This window comes from Centrocercus urophasianus, unplaced genomic scaffold (genome assembly GCF_019232065.1).
Source record: "Centrocercus urophasianus isolate 14NV4802_14NV808 unplaced genomic scaffold, USGS_Curo_1.0 seq_13, whole genome shotgun sequence".
NCBI classification, from domain to species: domain Eukaryota; kingdom Metazoa; phylum Chordata; class Aves; order Galliformes; family Phasianidae; genus Centrocercus; species Centrocercus urophasianus.
The window spans coordinates 45,900,195-45,921,031 of NW_024884475.1; the positions used below are offsets into that span (position 1 = coordinate 45,900,195).

Consider the following 20,837-nt stretch of genomic DNA (forward strand, 5'->3'; position numbering starts at 1 on the left):
AGAATAAGCTTATTCTCTGAATCATTCATAAATCTGATGCATAAATGTCATTAGTATGATAAATATTAAAGCACTGTTAATGGAACCATTTCTTATAAAACAGATAAAGCTGGATTAGGAAAGTGCTATCAAAAACTAGTCGAAAGCATAGCAAAAAAGAAAATCCTCCTATCAATTAAGAAATAAATAACTAAATGTCTTTCCATGTTAAACTTGGAATTACGAAATGCTCTTATTGAAATAGATAAGAAATCTGTCAAATATATATTTCTTGCTATGATAAACTGACATATATACAGTATTTATTGTAAGAGCATTGCCTTCAACAGTATTTATGTCTGATTAATGTAAACATTGAGTAGAATTAGAAAATATAATGAGATTAGGTCAAGATCACTGAAAAAAATATTCAATTTACAGAGTAAAATATCTTGATCAGAGAAAACTCTGCTTATGCATGTTTTGGCACTGCTATGAGCAGACAGTAGATTTTTTTGTTCTAGCTCAGTTACATCAGTAGAAGTTGCTTGATGCTCAGTATTCAGAAAAATGAGGCCACTCAATCAGTTTCCTGGAGTAGCCCATTTGCAAGTCTTCTATTTCTGATTTAAGTCAAAACAATTTGAATGGAGGTGAAGGGAAGTACTTTACGGGATCTCTTGTTGATGACCTAGCACCTTCACTGTTGTCACTACATTTTCTTCCAATTCATTGGAATAAAGAAAAAATTGTTTAAGCATAAAATTGGACCAAAACATAATGGAATTCTTTGCATATATAAGGAAATAAGTGTTCCAGAGCTTATTGAATTTTAAAATTGCAGTTATTCAGACCACTTTCTTTCCAGCAGTTAATCCTTTTGAAATGGCATAATGCACATATTAAAAGTCACAGAAGGGAAATTAAAACACTCACCATTCATTAAAGAAGAAATGTATTTGATGCAGTATACACTCTTTAGGTAACAATATATTTCTATTGAATATTTATTCTTTGTTATAAAAAGGAAAGTTTACGTGTATTGAAGTCCGATTTCACCTCGAGAGACAGATGGGTTACTATCTCATCCAGATGTACATACCAAGTCTCTTGATCGTGATTCTCTCTTGGGTGTCATTTTGGATCAATATGGATGCAGCTCCAGCCAGAGTGGCTTTAGGCATAACAACTGTACTGACCATGACGACACAAAGCTCAGGCTCACGAGCATCACTTCCAAAGGTAGGTGGAATTTCTTCTGTGTGTACTGCATTAATACAAAATAAAAACATTATGTGGCAAATAAAGTCCTTAAGTCAATCTTACATGTTTTAATTAACATCACTTATTATTTTGAAGGAAATAAATAGCTTTGAAATATTAATCCCACAGCATGCTAAACAACATATCCCAACAAGCGATGAAAACAATGTTTTTCTGTACCAAATGTGTGCTGCTTTATATCAATTGATATCAAAAGCTCGTCCTTTTCTGGATCCCAATATCTAATAACGTGCTATCAAATATGACTGAATTTCTTAAGGAAATTGCTTTAAAGACTGTTTTTCCTTTCAGTTGTTATTCCTTGACCGTCTTCATTGCAGTTAGTGGGAAAAAATGTATGCAGTAAAAACAAATTCCACTTCTGTATGAGTTTTAACATGGATTTTTTAAGTTTGCTGATTACATTTTTTCTAGGTAAAGTAAAAAACCCTAACAGAGGTGAATGTGCCTTGTACATTGTGTATATGGATCACAATATGCCTGAGTGTAGCATTAACAGATGAGAAACTGAAACACATTAAAAACCCTGAAAAGCAAGAACGTAAGGGGTTACCAAAGGGAGATGCAGATGTATTTGTCACATTCTTGAGGCCTGATGCTAGCTCTGCTGTCTTAAATGATAAAACTCTTGTAAATCTCTACACAGAGTGTTCCATATTCCCAGTTCAGATTATGTCCTGCAGCTGAGCTTGGCAATGAAGGACTGCAGTGAGTTCATCAGTTCTGTAACTCATTTTCAGTACTTATACTGAATTTAAATCTATATCTTTAATTTACTCTGCCTGTAATTAGCAGAAAAAATTAACATAAAATGAACATATCAGAATTTTGCATCTCACTTCACCTAATTTCTAGTCTGGGAACTTTAAATAAGTATAACAGAGCAATTCTTAGCATCATTCACAGATCTCATTGGGAGAAATGGAGGAAGAACATGTGATCCTTGTGGATTATTTTGTTTATGATAAAATATACAGTACATTAAGAGAAATTGTTAGGGTGAAAAATAGTAAACATCTGTGAAAGATGACACTTAAAAAATAATCGTTAAAATATAAGTATTCCACTGTTTTCTCTCTTATTATCGAATTTCCATGTGAAAATTTGTTTCACAAACGAGTGCTAGGTTTGGAGATATTAACGAGCTTCTTCCTGACATGAAATGCTAAACTTTACATCTGTGCTTTGAAAACATTCAGTCTTCTGCTCTATTTTCTTCTTAGGTGTCATATGTCAAAGCAATTGACATCTGGATGGCTGTGTGTCTGCTCTTTGTATTTTCTGCACTTTTGGAATATGCAGCTGTAAATTTTGTGTCAAGGCAGCATAAAGAACTCCTACGATTCCGACGGAAGAGGAAGAAGAACAAGGTAAAGCTAATAGTACTCACAGCTTGGAAGGGAGTCTAATGGACTGATTATGCTGGAAGATGGGCTCAGTTTGGTAAACACACTGCTGCTTAAAGTGGCAATATAAATAAAATGGCAGCACAGAACAAAATCCACTCTAGGCTGAGGGTCACTACAAGGACTACGTGCTGCATAAATCCAACTTGAATTCTCAAAAGGAGGATTAAGAGGGCTTTAAATGAGGCATGGGCCATGTGGGAGCCATCTGCACAGACATGAATTTCTCTCTGTTAGAAGAGTCAGATTATACTTCAGTGGATCAACATGACTGTTACTTGCAGCACTTTGTACAGCATTAAGATTCAAAAAATATTGTTCCTTATTTCACTCCAGATTTAACAGCTGTATTTCATGTATTTTAAACATGAACATTAATTTTTGAATTGATTTTATTTGTGGGATATACATTTTTTAAGGGGCTGAGAAGAGTGTTTTCACATATGTCAATTTAGTGTAAATTGTTCGTACAGTTAGCAAAGAGCTTTAATAGAGTAGTGGCTACTTATATTTATTTGATGGCAGAAGCTATCTAAACTGCTGTTAAGGGAAGTCACTGGTAACGTGTAAAGTCAAGCAGCTAATGTTACAAGTTTAAATTTGTGATAATCAAAGTGTTTTACAACAGCATGCAAAAATGCCTACTGATTTTTCAAAGAGAAAATACCTCTATCAACTTCTCATTCAGTGAGAACCCACCACTGGTGTCACGCAGAGCTTTTCACTGGCGTTCAGTGAATACCTGTAGTGTGGATGAAAGTCTGACTGTAGCAACATGACAAGTTCAGGCATTTTTAATTTCTGCAGACTAATCTCAATTTACTCCTTACATTGCAAGAGGTTCCTTTCCAAGTTTTTTGGAGGCCCCCCAAGAGGGGGCAGGTGGGCCATGACAAATGCGACCCATGTCAAATATAAACAACTTTGTTGAGTGATATTTAATGTGACTGTACTTTTAGTCTGTTTTTAATGGAATTAAGTGTTTTGCTGGACTAGTTTGTACAATCTTTTCCCTCAGGGCACGTTTCCCACACTTTTGCTTATTGTCATTCTCCTTCCCTGGAAATTCTGTAAGCCGCATAGTTCCTAAAAATCATATTTTCAACATTAGGAGAAGCCAGTAAGAGCTGCCAACAGCCAAAGGACCAAATCCTGCAAGTTATATACACATGATTATCTAAAACAGTTTGCTATTTGCATTTTTAACAACCGCATAAGATTCATCCATATCAAGATTGTGATCTTTCATAAACTTCAGGACTTTTTCCAGAACTACTGCAGAACCATTTTCTTTCATGAAGTTGATTATTCTGTGCTAAATGTAGTACCTTGTGCGTTCTCCTACTGATTATCCCCCTACATATTTTTTGGACTCTTTGTTCAAATTGTTGGATTAAATCTTTGTTCCAAACATATCCTCAAATAGATTTGCTTTATTCTCCAAGCTTGATATCTTTCATAAATCTAATCAAAATAATTGGTTATTCTTTGTCAATACTGATTAAAAACATAGGACGTATAAATACTGCTAAAAACTAAATGATCAAGCTCAGAGAAAAATAATTGAATTTTTTAAAAAAAATTATAAAATTGTACAAAGTACAAGGTACAGAGCTGTATCTAAAGTTCATCTGTCTTTGCCATCATGATATTTTATTTTTCTTACCGAAAGTCACTGCTTCCTTCTTACCTATCTTCATACAATATTTGCTGCCTCTCTTCCTGGGCAGCAGTAGCTGCAACATCAAAGATGATTCTTAGGTATAACTGCACCCTCTGGCTACCACTTTCATTGTTGTAGCTATGGACCTCACTTAATGATTCCAAATAACTGAAAGGCATATTGCTTTTTAGAAGCCCAATACAATTCCTACAGAAGTGACAAAAATTTGTAGGTAGTTTAAAGAAATCTGGGATTTTGTTATAAATACACTCACAAAAAAAAAAAACAAAAAACAAAACAAAACAAAAAACCAATGGTTATTGGAGCATGATATGCAATCTATCCATTGCTTTTTTTCTCAGTAAGCATCACAATAAGAGATTATTTTCTTGTTTCTTTATAATTACTGAAATGGCAAAATCTTATGAATATGTAAATTTTTGCTTCCAATTTAAAACTTCATTTGTTAGCATCTGATCTACTGTGCTTTATTTCTGTTCGGGAAGTAAATCTAGTCAATGAATGTAAGTTTAACAAATATTATATTGCTGATGTGATGGAAACACCTTCAGAATGAATGAATATGAATTATTTATTTAAATATACTCTCCTTTAGGTCTTCAGAAACAAAAGAAATATGTCAGAATTAGAAGAATGATATAGGACAACCAAAACATACCTATGATCAGCACTTTTTCTTAGTTGTGTTTTTCTGTATGGGGAAAAATAGCATGAACTGTGTTCCTATGCTGAATACCACTGATTTTAGATTAGCTTTCAAAAAAAGGTATTTAGTTTTCAAGAGCAATCAATCTTTGAATTCTATTTTCCAAAATCTAAAGATCACAAGTATCTTTAGTGAGGAAAATAGACATGCAAACTAGGTTGTCTTTAATGGTAATCACACCTCTTTTCTTTTGTTTTCTTTTTGGTCAACCCATCCATTTTGATGAAAGTATTTTGAGGGAGTTCTTGATGGAAATGAAATCAATGAATCATTACAGCATAGCAATGGCTTGAGATGTGCAGGACCCATAGACGGGACTTTGCCTCAAATCTACAGTACAAATTTAAGGGTAAACTATGAAGAAGATGTCCCATTTGTCAAAATGTGATATCCAATCATTAACAGAGGCCCTGTCCTTTTGTCTGAAATAATGTCTTTCCATGTGGATTCCATTCATTGCTACCTGTATGTGATGACGTGAAATGTTAAGAAAGGTATCTATCTCATCAATTTTGTAATCTATTTTGATCTGTTTAAATCAGGATTAAAACATGATATTAAAATTTTGTTTTCTGCAATTTCAAAGAAACAGTGACATCAGTTCAAGAGGAAATCAACTGGTACCAGATTAGTGTTTAAAATCAAGCTGTTTGCAGTTCAGAACAGTATAGTGGTAAACAATAGTGTTCAAATAACCAAAGCCACAGCTTCAAATAAATCCTCAAACTCTTACCAAAACTTACAGTCAAAAGGCCACACAGATATTTTTAGGATTTATACATAATATTCCTCAAGAGATGTGTATTATTAAATACACGAAGAGAAAGAGCATAATCACACATGGCCACAGAAACAGAAAGCTTTCTAATACTTTATAGCTGAGCATAATAATTAGGATTTCCTTGGGCCTTGAAAAAATTCTACTTTTTAAATAAAAAATGTTATCTGAAATTATCATTCTTTGATTACAGCAATTTTAATAGAGTTAATAACATATTTACATGTAGCCATACACAGAATAACTTTTGAACTAATAGTACCAAAGGAGTATTTGTGAAAAGCACATTCATACCAAAGCTTTAATGAAGTTCATTTGCATTAAAAATTTAGAAGTTTTATCTAAAATAAGAAAGGAAACCTTTTTTTTTTTTTTAAACAGTGATGCCCTAAAATGAATACATGCACACACACACACGAGCTTCATTAATACGTTTTGAAAGAAAAAATCACCCCGTATGCAATGGACTCCTCCAAGAAGATCCCCTGTCCAGATATTCCACTAAAATGTACAGGGTATCCATTAGACGACTTTAACAGCTGTGACAGCTGTGACCAACACATGGATTATCAGAAATATTTCTAGTCAAAAAGAAGGACTGTAGCCAAGTCAATTTATAAAAGCACATGGAGTTCTGCTGTCATTTTATATTAATGCCCTCAAAAAAAGCACTCAAATGTTATTATCAACAATAATAGCAACTGCATCTTTCCTGCTTTACAGGAGCACCCTTAGATATGAATGTGTTGCCAAATTAATGCTTTTTATACACAATGACCCTGCTACAAAACTTCCAGAACTACAAATATTGCATCTGGTACCCCAGAAAATAATTATGGTGATACCCAGTGTTCTGGAAAGTGCCCTTTCCTGTGTATGCATTATATCCCTAGCACTTGAGTCTGACTTGGCAGGCTCCAACCACTCCACCTGCCATTGTGGAGACTCTATCCATCCAGCATCACTGGACTAGACCTCTAGAAGGATATTCACATCAACTGCTCAACAGAAAAGAGCGCTACTGATCATCCTGCTTGTAGATTAAGAATGTCTGCAAGTAAAAAATAAGCAGGAGCTTGGCCTTTAAAACTATTTTGGGAAGATTGCTCAACTCAGGTAGACATAGAACAGAGACAGTAGAGTCATAGCAGAGCCCCTCATCCAGAAAACACAACCAACTGAAAGCTGCTACACAGCAGTATTACTTTATAATCATTTTGAGCTGATGCAATCATAAACGTTATCTTCTGGAGAACCATGAGAAGATTTAAACCCCGATTTACAGATTTTCGTATGTGCAAAGTTGCTGAAATAGCAAGCACAGTATAAATTCTCACATCTACCATATTTGTAACTCCTGTTAACTGGAATACATAAGTACAACACTTCTGGAATACAACTACTCTTAAAATATTATTTCCTATTGTCAGTGGTTTAGGGACTGGTTTTGCCCGATTCCGCAACTAGCGAGGCAGGGGAACCCCTGGATCCAAACCCAGGAAAGGGAAAAGGGGAAAAATGGGAAATGGGTCTAAAATCAAAACAGTGGTTAATGATCTGAGCAGAAACAAACTTACCTACTAAATAAGATATTGGAATGCAAGATAACGCACTATAATACAATAAAATTAGAATTGGAGCTAATAAATGAAATGAGAGTGAGCTTCTGAAAGCCGAAGGCCTTACTCTAACACTGTGATGAGATGGCACCTGCAACAGAGACAAGCCAGGTGATTGAAAGGGGAATCTCAGCTGCCCAGGAATCCTAAAGTGATGACGAAGTGGCCTGAAGGTAAAAATTTTGGAAGCACTAGTATCGTGAACTACCAGAAAATGAAATTTGCCCTGTTCACAGATGGATCATGTCATACTGTGGGCAAGCACTGCAGATAGAAGTCTGCTGTGTGGAGCCCTACACAACAAAACCATGACACCTTTTCTGACAGGAGAGGAACACTGATGTAGTTTGTTTTATCACGTCATCAAAATTCATCCTAACATTTTGTATTTCTGTTATTCATCTCCATATGAAAGTAAATCAACGATTTTTTTTCTTCATCCTTTGCTTTCATGTTAATTTTCCTTTATTTTTGTTGTTAGTGTTTTTATATAAGAAATATGATAGAGATTCAAAGCATAGCAGTTTCAGTGAATTGTAGTAGTCTATCAGTTTATTCAGTTTACATATATGAAAAAGTAATGTAATTAGATTACAACTACAACAGTTGGGTGATTCAGCCATGCTGAATGTTCATGCTGTTGACCAGCTAGTTCACTTCTATTTACTAATTTATAATACTAATTTATATACATTCACTTGCTGATAACTGATTCAACTAATATTGCTAACAAAGTTAATTGATAGTTTCTTAAATGAAGAAATCTTTTCCTTAACAAGTACTGTATAATCAAAACTTTAGTATGTTCAGAATCAATCATTGATTCAAAAACACTTTCAAATGCATTGACATTTTCAAAATTGAGAATTCTGAAGTTGAGATTTAAACAATGATAAGTGGGAAGTTAGCTCAAAAAAAAAACAAAGAGGTTTACATGAAACAGAAAGGCTTCAGAACTATTAAACCAGAACACTAATTACTTTATTTACTGTGGTAAACGTAAAGTTTATATCATTTTCTTTTAAGCAGAGTTTCAAAATATCAAAATTTCTTTCTCATCAGAAAAAACTGACTGCTTCTGCCCCTTATTTGAATAGTTACAGAAGTGGATTTCCAAAAAAGAAATAAAATGTTAAAAATATTTTTAAAGAATTCTTTTAAGAAATGATGTGTTATATTTTGTCATGATTTACAGAATTCTAGAATGTTAAAACAAGTAGGATAATTAGACATAAAAAATAGGAAAATATTTTTTTTAATTGAAATGCCATCAAAATCATAGAAGTATCTTTGAGTAGCATACACACTAGAAATCTATGTTGAAATAGATTTGAAATAGCTTTGCAGTCCAGGTATTGTTTGCCAGTCCGTATTTGTGCCTGCTTCATAGAGAATATTTATAACAGGGTAAAGAGATGTACAAAATGTGTTTCCAGACAGAAGCTACATACCAGATATTTATGCTGTGAAAATATATATGTCTTCAAGATCATTTACATTTGGTTTGTATCTTGTGATTTTAAACCTCTTTCACTCACAGCTCCTGAATTCAGAATATTTTTGACAGTTTTCACCTTAATTGTCAAATCAAAATTCTGGCCTTCAGCTTTCATTTATTTTATTTTAAAATTTATTTTTATATATTTTTAAGATACTAACTTTATTTTAAATATTTTATATTATTTCTATGTCAAACTAAGATACTTTACATACTATTCACTTTATCTGACATACAGGGAACAGCAGCAATAACAAAACACAAATATAAAATAGGCAGAATTCTCACTAATGAACACTGTTACTGCTTGTGTGATAGGTATCACAAGAAGCCATCCCACCCTTTTAAGCAACATAGAGTTAAGGGCTGCTGTCTGAAAGAACCCTGAAGTTTTCCCAGTTGAAGATTGCAGGCATTTACCATAAATGTAGAAAATAAATCAGATGTGTGCCTGATTATCACTAGTTTCCTAAGCCAGTAAATTCATTTACTAATCTTTCTTTTTTCTCTAAATAGATTACAAAGTGAAACAAGTAGAAAAACTCATTGGAGCTGCTACAATATTTTGACATGAACTTTCGGCTGAAATTTCAACCACTTAAACAGTGGATTCAAAAATCTCACTGAGCTAAAGATGTAGTAAATGATATTTAGTAACTGGTAAAATTTCTGTAAAATCTTGTTTGTTTGTTTGTTTTTTCATGCAACAGGATGACGATGCACAGGAAAGTCAGTTCAGTTTTACAGCGTATGGAGTGGGGCCATGTCTGCAAGCAAAAGATGGAGTGGCACAGAAGGGGCCAAATAATCCTGCTCAAGCTGCACCTAAAAGCCCTGATGAGATGAGAAAAGTATTCATTGACCGAGCCAAGAAGATAGACACAATTTCCAGAGCTTGTTTCCCTTTAGCCTTTCTAATTTTCAACATTTTTTACTGGGTAATTTACAAAATCATAAGGCACGAAGACATTCACCAATAACAAGATTGAGGCTTGCAGCCCTAGAGATCTGTCTGCCATGATCAACAGGAGGCTTTCTGAGGGAAACAAGTGAGTGAGGAGTGACTGGGAAAGCAAAAAGCACTAAGGAGGGTAAACAGATCCTGCCTAGTTTGAAATGCCCATTTACAGTGCAATGGAAGAATGACACAAGGGAAGACACTCTGCAACTGCAAACTTTCTGGATCAAATGTTAGCAACTCATCGTAAATCACTCTCTACTCAAGCTTTACTGCCAAGTGTTTATACATACTGTTACATAGTAGTATAATTGTACAGTATTATTTGATGTTCCTTAATGTTTTTTTAAACTCTCATGTATTTTAACGATCCCAAATCCAGAATAGTCTATGTAAATCCCATATTACTAGAGAATATACTAGTATTTGCTACTTTTATTTCAGTTTTACAAGATAACGATAAATTACTTGAGTTTAGATTTTTAAAGACTCTTTCTTGTCCTAAGGACAGGACCTGTGGTTTTGCAGTGAGCACAGTTGACACATTTAATTAATGTAATTTATTCAGTATGCTTTTTATCAATCTCCTGGGTGGTATGAGTTGAAATAATCTTAGCTAGCCCAAAATATTTACAGCTAAATAGTCTATGTATCACCTGGAAGATACATCAACATTTATAAAGTATTGATTCCTGCAAAATACTTTTTTTTTCTTTTAATTACCTATGCTTTGGCAACTTAAAATATTTATAAATCCTTTTAAAAAGTTCAGAATTTTTTCTTAATTGACAAACTCATGCAGTATTTGAGATAGACAAACTAATCAAAATTTTGCAATGCTTCATTTTAATTCAGTGCATAGAGATATTGGACCAAAACTAAAGGCAAATAATCAACTGCTTCACTGAAATATTATGAGGATGAGTACAGCTGCGTTTATTTACATGCATTTCCTACATGTTACATGTATCACAGGAAGATCAATGTAGGAATAGATCATATAGTAGCTTTCTGTAGTATTCTTTAAGTGTATTTATATGATTGAGGCATTGATTAGTTAACACTTCACAATTTTGGAAAAAAAAGCATGTAGCTCTTCTAAAACATGAAAAGGGATCTGAATGGTTTTTTGCATTATTTATGTTTTGTATAATAAATAGAAAACCTATTAATACTTAGAGACATTTTCCTTCTTTGGGACTAAATCAGTCAATGGTTTCTTCTGTAAGTTATAAGACAGCAGGTCATATTTATGACTTAGCTTGTAGACAGATGTTTAGTCTTTCCATTTTTGTCCACTGAAAAACAACAGTATGCTAAGATATAAATCTAATATTTAGAATTATTCATTACGTAAAAGTCCAGTAAACGAGGCTGTTTCTCATTGCAAAATATTTTTGTTTTGAACATGTTTTGAATTTTTGCTTCATTATTGCTCAGAATGTGTATACAAAAGCAAAATACAGCTGGAGGCAAACATCTGGTGCACTGCCAAAGGCATGTTGCATATGAAGTAATGGAAGCAGTGTAACTCTGCACTGAGGATTATAACATAGCAACCTTGGGTTTGGTTGAATTTGTTGTTGTTTTCCTCCAAGGATTAGTTAGAGAGTTAAAATAGTTGCTCTCAGATTTTATTCAGCTGTGTCAGAAAATGTATAATCCTCCAACATTTTAAATGCTATTATTTTAAAAATAATATTCTAAAACAGCATTTTTAATAGTTTTTCTTCTTTTATGATCTGACATAAACTCAATTCACTTCAAGTAATATTTTTTATGTTACTTCTTCATATTTATAAATTTATAAATTTATTTATAAAAAATCCCATTCATTTATGAGCGCAGGTGCTCATCCATGTATCATGAGCTTACATAACTAGATGGATTATATCTTTTTTCCCTTAAAATTGTCATAAAATGTGTCACGTGAAAAGGGATATTAATTTATCCTTGTCAGCAGTCAAGTCAAAGTATCTTTTTAAGGACTGTTTGAAGTACTGGACTGGACTCATAATCCATAAGCAACCATATTAAAAATTGGCTGATCTCAGTTCTTTCCCTGCAAAACAGCTGGCTTCTCTTCAATAAAGAATTCTTAATTGAAGTGGTAAATGCATAAGACCAGATCAGAACAACTGCTAGCAATTCTGTTTTCTAGCTCCTAGTTATTCTGCTTTCTAGCCATTACATTGGGAAGCAAAGCAGAAAACTTACACATAGTGTTCAGTTTTCTAAGAAGGCATATCGAAAGTAAAGAGATTTAAATACTTTTATAGCATAAAAGCTCTACAGCATTACTGAACTTTATTTTAAGTAATATATTAGTAAGAAAGTATTTCAAATAGGGGAGAACTGAAAAATGGTTCCGTAATGATGCTTTCAAATGTAAATACATTTGGCATGTAATCTGCTGCCCTCAGTTAAATACAGATTTTCAATTTTGATGTAACGTAACCAAGAACTCTCCTCTAATTTTTTTAACAGAAAACATAACATTTGCCAACAGAATGGAAGCCTCTGTGATATACTGAATACTGGGTATACCAAAATAGATTTAAACTTCATTTAGATTATTCCTAAATGACTTAGGATGAAGTCACTTAGTAGAGAAAGACAGAAATACCAGTTGAGATTATAAGACAATTCAAGGCAAGAATGTCTGTTACTCACCACTGACTAGAGATATGTGACCAAAACCATGCTTGTCTCAGTAAAGCCAAAAGCTTCAGGTCCTCAAAAGGATAAGAAATGTCGCTCAGAGGTGCAGTGGATATATTCGACTACCAAATTCCTGCTTAAATTCCACATAGGAAAATGCATCTTATTTTTAAGACCATATGCAAATATCAGAGAAATAGAGTTAGAGGGTTGTCTTTTTTTCTCAGTAATGTTGATAAATTAGAGGGGCATTGAGGGAGAAAGGAAAGAAGAAATAATAGTGTTATACTATTTGGAATTTAGCAATTTTTAAATGAAGTACGTATTCTTTTTAAAGAATTTTGACAGCAAGTACTACTACTTAATTAGGTTAGAGGAATGCAGGAAGAATACAGGATTTAATGATCATTTTCAGTTTAATAATATATTACTTTTCTTTCCATTCTCTTTATTAGAGTTGGTTCCATAAACTTTTTATAGACTTCTCTATAACAAATCTGCTGTGATCTGTGAGAGATGATTCTCTTTAACCACTAGAAAGTATTATATTTAGGTGATTTAGCTGTGCACTTTACATTAAAGAAATTAGGTATTTCTTCCACTTTGTACTATAACCCGTTAGAGAACTGTAGGTTGCTAATGTAGATAAGATAAATTGTACAAAAACTTATATTTTTGATAGGAGGGAAAGTCTTCCTTTATCCTTAAAAAAGATTACATTTATTATTTTTAGCAATAATTTTATATTAGATGGAAATGGACTTATCTATACAGTACCCAGCCCAAGCTGAGATGTTTGGTTGCAAAAAGTTGATATATTTTACGTGTAATTTCTGCTCTCCTTTGAGCTTTCATAGGAATTAATGCAATCCAACAGAGCAGAATTTGGCCTTATACTGTGAAACTGCTGAGTGAGCTATTAATTTTCAAAGTACCCCCTGGAAGGTTATGAAATAACTTTTTCCACATCTTACTGTACAATCAGAACTATCAAATCATCATAATTTTTTCCTTTTTGAGAAAACTAATAAGAAAAAGATATAAATCACAAACTAAGCTACTTGTTAATAATAAAATGGGTGTTTTATTTGTAAGTGGTTATGGAAAACGTGCCTTCAGGCAACATGCATCACCTACAGTAGTTACTGAAATATTATCAGTTTGGAAGGCTTGTGGAAGCAGGTTAGATTGCTAGAAGCAGTGGGTTAAATGCCAGAAAATTGTTGGCTCATACTGTATTCTTGACATTCTTGAATATTACTGCACTTCTTCACTTTTATCTTTGTGAAATATGCAATAAACATTTATTATGTTTATATTTCATTGCATAACAGAGTGAAGTTAATGGATAAAATGGACTGAAAAAGTTACTGATGTTCCAGAAATGTGTAATTGTGAGCTGTATTCAAAAAAAAAAAAAAAAAAATTGTGCCATAAGCTTTTGTCATAAAGTTTTAACATTATATACATATTTTGTGTGCTAGTGATCCCAAAATTTTAAAGGATACAGAAAAAAATAAAGGGAAAAATATACATAGTGTATTAATAACTTGTCTGTGAGTTTTAAACATATTCTCCTGTGAATTCTGCCTAGTAATATCCAATGGCAATTTCATCTCAAATACTTCCTTTTTGGTAAAACTATTAATGTGTTATGCATGGATTTGATTAAAGTTCTTTTTATTGTATTATAGTATCATATTGCACTTAAACTGACATTCTCTGCAGACAGAAGTCTTAAAATATGTGAAATTTATGGCGTTACCCATGTCAATGTAGATATTTTGTTCAAAAATAAAGAACATTTTTTCAGAAACTGCAATTATTTTTATGACATTTTAGGCAATGTGTTTAAAACCACAGGAGAGACTATCAATACCATTTGAAAAATAAATTGAAGGCCTTGGCAGTAGTTAAGCTGCATTACCACTTAAGTATTCCAGGATTGAAAACATGAAAGAAAAGGCATGGCAGGAATGAATGAAGAGAAAAAAAAAGCCCATTGTGAAAACTTAAAGAAAGTTACATTGGTAAATGCCTACTGAGATAAGTCCAGCCATATCAAAATAGTCCTGCTGACATTTTTAGAAATGGAAAGTATTTTGCTGCCTGATGGGCTAACAGACAGATCTATGGGATCTGCTATCTATTTCTTCATAGAAAATGGTTTCTGGAAAATTAACACATTGGTCTTTTGAGAACAGCTTGAGTTCTGCTAATCTATTATTATAATAGTGTTTATACATATATCTATGATTATAACAGTGTTTATATACATATAAATAGCATAGAAATCGATGTCTCAGTAACAGCCACACGTCACTGTGATGCCACCTAGACTAAAAGTTCTTAGCAGCCTCAGTGCAGATGCTTAGTCATGTCACCCTTATATGACAAAGCACAACATCAGCTTGACACTGTTGTTAGGATGTGTTCACACACAATCTTCTAAAACTACAGAAGCAGCTGCTTTCATGTTGAGATGCATAGTTCTCAGAGCATGAAAACTACAAAAACATAATATCAGGTAAGAAACAAGCAGTTGAACAAGAATATATTAGCCAGATAATGCAGTGGAAGGTCAAAGTATAAACAAATACATGTATAGATACACAATACATAGATATATTGCCATTTTTAAAAAACAAGCATTTCAATATTTACTTCACAGAATTACAGACTGATGGAGGTTGAAGAGACCTCTGGGTCCCTCTGCTCCAAATTCTCCTCCAGCAGGGCCACCCAGAGCAGTGTGTTAGGCCCATGCCCAGTTTGCTTTGGAAGATCTTCGAAGAGGAGACTCCACAGTCTGTGTCTCTGGGCAGCCTGGGCTAGCACTTAGTCACATTTCCTGATGTTCAGAGGAAACCCCTTGTATGTGAGACTGTGCATATTGCCTCTTATCTGGGCGCTGGGCACCATCTGAAAATGGTCTGTCTACTTTATACCTTCCCATCAGATATTTGCACACATTGCTGAGATTGACCTTGAGTGTTCTGTTTTCTAGGGTAAACAGGCTGACACAATCTTTTCTTATAAAAGAGGTGTTCCAGTCCCTTAGTCATCTTAGTGGTCCTTTGCTGGACTCACTTTAGAAACTCCCGTACTGAAGGGCTTAGAACTGGAGCCAGAACTACAGGTGTAGCCTCATCACTGCTAAGCAGATTCACCTTTCTCAGCCTCCTGGCAGCACTCTTCCTAAATACATGGTAGCATTAATTGTCATTCCCACAACTGCTGGGGGAATGCTGGCTTATGTTCAGTTTGTTGCCCAGCAGGATTTTTAAGTCCTTTTCTGCAAAGCTTCTGGGTGGCTCAAGCACATGCTGATGTATGGGGTAGTTCTTGCCCAGGTGGGGGGTTTTGAAATTCCCTTCATAATACTGGGAAACAAACAAAAAAATCTTGTAATCTCAGCCCCTATTTAGGTAATAGTCATTTAAAATCTCTACTGACAAAATGAGCTCATCCTAAAACATGCTTATGTCACACTGCAATTCTTTTATTAACAGGCCAAATAGAATACCTCACCTATTTGAAAATCAGAGTTACTACATTTATGTTTAGCTCTATATAAAGCTCTCATTAGGCATGTACAGTAGGTACAGAAGTAAGAATAAATAACTTATGTAAGTATATTAGAACAGAGTAAGTCCACACAGGTCTGTAACCAGGCTGAACTTATTTAAGGAGAGCATCAGAAAAATCGGTGAAACCACAAGATGGCTCCCTCTGATACGAATTAAGGGATTACACGAGTGCATTTTTTTCAAGGGGATGAACTTTAGCAGAATTAATACTTCATGCAAGGACTCCACTGACATTCATTATAAAAAGTAAAATATACAAGGTAATTAGCATTTCTGTTGCAAATTACACTTCAGTTTGAAAGTAATACAAATTTTTTTTGAGGTGATGCTATCTTAGAATGAAAAATAGCTAATGTTAATTTCTTAGGTCCAGAAACCAAGTATTCATGTCTAAAGACTTCTACAAAAATGTAATTCTTTGTGTACCTGTACATTATATTTAAATAGTACTTTAGAACAGAAAATAGCCTGCTTTTTTAAACTGCCTGTTGATTTTCAAATGTTTATTGCTAAAGATAATTTTGTTACACAGGAAATGAATGGCTAATCTGTTTTTAAAGCTGTCTTTAAAAAACTAAAGAGGATAGCCATAATTTACGTGATTCACCCAAAACCATCATAGTTGAAAGCTCTTTGGATAGCTTAAATGTTAACATGTTAATGCATGTTAAAGTCCTGTTGATATAAAACAGACTCCGAGAGCTTCTTATTTATTGTTATTTATTCTTATTTAATGACCTAAGTTAATTTCACCTTTACACTGATACCTTTATTTCTTAATGACATCCTGAGATGTCATGATTTGAGTGATAGTACATTCCAACACCACTTTCTGACATAGATTTAAGTGTATTAAAGTGGTGTGTTCCCCTTCTAATTGTTTATCCCATCAGATCACCATCTTACACAGCTGTGCCACTTGCAGTGCAGTTACATTATCTTTCAGACTATAAAATCTCTAATGCTTCTACAAGTACTCATGTTCAAGTTCACACTGTGGCTCCCCCTGTAGAGGACACTATGGACATGGCTTGACATGAAATTCAAATCTCTTCTGTGAGGAGACCAGCAACCACTTGCACTAAGAGCTACAAGAAAATTTCAGTGCTTCATTTCCTTTCCTTCCTTTACAACCTAATTCTGGAAAAAATACAAACTTATTAATTTTAACATATCTGAGATGACTGGAAAACCTAATTATTTAAAAGCACCATCCTCACAACGTTTGATAAGTATCAAGGCTCTGTCAAAATCCTATCATAATTTACAGAATTTACTCAGTCCTATTTTCTTCTGAGGGGCACAGTTGCATTGCTGCCAAAACAATTGCTGCACGCACTTGATAAGCACAGAAAGAATCATATATGCTATCTTTTTCTGATGCTGCTCACAATTTCTACTGAACTTGAACTAGCTCTCATAGAATCCTATCACATTCTAATGCTTAAAAGACAAGTATAGATTAAACAGATAGTGGCTCTGCCATACAATTAACAAATAGTGGCTATACTAAACCTTCTTTAAAATTAAAGCAGAATATTTCACATGTAGCAATGAATGCAACATTCTCCTGTCTGTTTCTTCTGGCATGTACAAAACCATCCAAAACAAAAATATTTTTTTCATTATAATAGAAAGAATGTTTTCCATTATTTGTTCCATTCATAGTAGTTTTTTGATTCAGTGCCTAATTCAAGCCCACTAAGCATGTAAGTCCAACCTGCTGTAAGTTTGTTTGCTCCTGTGAGATTCTACATACTTTAGTAACAATTATCATATGCATTTGTTTTGCAGCTCCAGATAAAGTAGATGACTTGTTCACAAAATTGAATTGAGCACATAAATTCACAAGCTGTGTTTACATACTTGTCTTGAACAAAATAGGGTACAATGCTATTCTATCACTGATTTTCGTGCAAGAATCTCTTACCACAGTATGATCTAATTATTATGAAAGCAAGTGGTAATATTCTCACTCAGCCAAAGGAAAATGATTCTCAGAAGATTTATTTGCATCTTTCTTACCTCTCTTTGTACCTTGCACATGCTCACCCAGATGTACCATGAGCTTATAGCAGGAATGAGGACAAACTTTGAGAAATGTGCTGTAAGATGTCAACATTATTGAAGTGCTGAAAATGGTTTGCTTATTTTTACATTCCCAGCAAAGCATTCATTTGGTACTTTGGCTGCTCATAAGCGCACCAGAATACAGATTTTCTACAAGATTCCCACTGATTTGTCCACTGAATATTTTTAAAAGAAATATGTGAAAATGCGCCACAAATCATGGTTCTACCATTTTTCTTTCCAAAAAGCAGCAAATAATCGCAAATGTTTTTAAAATAAGTTCTGCTAGAGGAAAATGCTGGTAGGCTTGCTTTTAGCTCCCATTGAAACGTACAAAAATGTATCATTAAAAAAGTAGATTTTCTCCTGATGTTTAACCTACCAGAGCAGAAAAGACAGATAAGTTATTACTGTGTGAAACACTTCCAAGGTATCTGAGAAGAAAACAAGATTTCAGGCCATTTAGTTTGGCATATTTTACTCTTTTAATCTCAGTAATGTTTCTGAACCCTGCTCGTTTCCCAGCACAGCGTGGCTATGGGAGTACTCTGAGCTATCTTCCTAAGATCACCTCTAAGGAAAAAAGTCACAAAGAATATAAAAACCCTAAAATTTTTCAGAATATGCATTCCATCTTAACTTCCATAAGCCTGAAAAGAAAGATATAAATCATTTTCCTAATTGTCTAGTCAATAGCTTAAGGTCAGTGAGTGACAGTATTAATACTGATATTGCAACATTCCAAACATACTATGCTTGATACTGTTTTAGTAGCTGAAGTTTCTATGAGTCTGGTTTGAATAAGAATATGCTGTCAAGCCTGTTTGGGTAGTTCCAAATAGCCCTGTTCTATGGGTCTGAAGTAAATGGAAAAATGTCTAAGGAAATTGAATTAGACTGACATACCTGCTTGTCATAGACAGTGGTTGTACATCTCATTGTAGGTGGAAGTTTAATTATTACTTTACTAAAGGAAATTGAATCACAACCTTTGTCATCCTCATTCGAAGTTTTCAGTTTGCTTCAAACCTTTAACAAATATTTTGAACTCAATGTGTTAAGCAAGTTATGAGTCTTCTGTGGTGTTTAAATGCTGTGCGCCTGCAAGTTAGTCAGATGTTTAAAAAATATTCTGTTCATAAAAATAATATGCAACAAAATCTAAATCTAATTTGAACATCTGAACCCAACTTGAACATCTGTAAAATATTCTTGCCATCTTGAATCTTTTAATTCTGCTGCAATCCAGTCTTGCTCTGTTCGAAGTTTGAGTATTTCTACTGATCCTAGCAATGACTGGAGAGATCTAAAGATTCCTACATGTGTAATTTCAATAGTTTTAATTATACTATAATACTTAATATATTAGAGCAAGTCTATAAAATAACTCCTAGAGATTGTAAGATTATAGTTATGCAACATCCAGAAATATTAAACAATTCCTTTCCATTCTACAGCTCTTCACATCCTTATTCTACTCCCCATTTCCTTTTTAAAAAAAAAAAATCTGAGGGTAAACATGGAAACAGTCTGTATACTTTTGTTTATATTTTTTTCATCCAGACAGAAAATAAATATCACAGGAGCTGGAACACAGAAATAGTTGTTAAGTGTCCTAGCTTTAGATAACTTATGACATTACCTAAGTGGTCTAGAAAAAGATTGCTTAATTTCTTTTTGTTCATCCTGTTTTTAGAAAAGTCCTGTAACTACACTGAACAGTTTAGGATTATTATTCCATTCCTGTTTGAAAGTCTGAATTTTTTTCCACAGGCATTTTTTATCTGGAAGAGGATAGCAGTTCATTTCTTTTCATGGATACTTGCAGGAATAGATCCCTGGAGAGTAATTTCCGCTAAATGTGGAAGGAAGTTGACTCTTTCAGAATGTGGATATTGTCTGCAAACAGACATACCAAGGAAGAGAGCTCTCAGATCAGTAGATAAGCTGCCTCCCTAGAATTTCTGTGTTGGTAGAAACATCTTTGATCAGATTTCTCAAGCACATGGAAAAACAGTTTCTCCTAAAATTTGCAGAAGTAATTATACAGGTTTTACCTGCATCCTATCGGCTGAAGAATCACTCCAATGTTGTTGAGCTTTTTAGGAAAAAGTGCCAAACCAGGAGATCTTCAATTAACTCTTCCGCTCTGTTTCTGCTTGGAATGTATGAAATTCGTGAAATGTGTGGATTCTACTTGGAAACGTAGGAAAGCCATTTAACTGCATCACTATAATATCCCAAACGTTATCTAGACAGGCAAAAAGATGAATCTGGTAGATTTACCACTACATAGCCAGATTATGGGAAGAAGTCAGACTTCTGCTGTTCTTCTTTCATAAGACAGTTGATTTCAGAACAGGTAGAAGAAAAATAATGAGTACATATAAAGGTGGAATGCTACTGTGACATAAGTACAACAGTGATTGAAATTGCTAAAATTTGATAATGATTCATTTTGCTCAGGATCTAAAAAATATATGGATTTTCATCAAAATGCTCCAGTCAGTACAGTGAATAGCAACCAGTCTGTCTTTCCACTCCTTCAGTTTGCCAAGAGGAGGCAATAAATTATCCTTCCATTTCTCCCACCCGAATCGTCTG

The 20,837-nt window shown here is 33.8% G+C and overlaps 1 protein-coding gene across 1 annotated transcript in view; it reads left to right on the plus strand.

Moving 5' to 3' along the window:
• The window catches only part of GLRA3 (glycine receptor alpha 3), a 49,048-nt gene extending 39,114 nt beyond the window's left edge, over positions 1–9,934 (plus strand). The window contains exons 6-9 of the mRNA XM_042812372.1: positions 1,007–1,221; positions 2,487–2,645; positions 5,298–5,408; positions 9,665–9,934. Of these exons, the coding sequence (XP_042668306.1) occupies positions 1,007–1,221; positions 2,487–2,645; positions 5,298–5,408; positions 9,665–9,934 (755 nt within the window). The remainder of the gene's footprint in view (positions 1–1,006; positions 1,222–2,486; positions 2,646–5,297; positions 5,409–9,664) is intronic.
• The last annotated feature ends 10,903 nt before the right edge of the window (positions 9,935–20,837 follow it).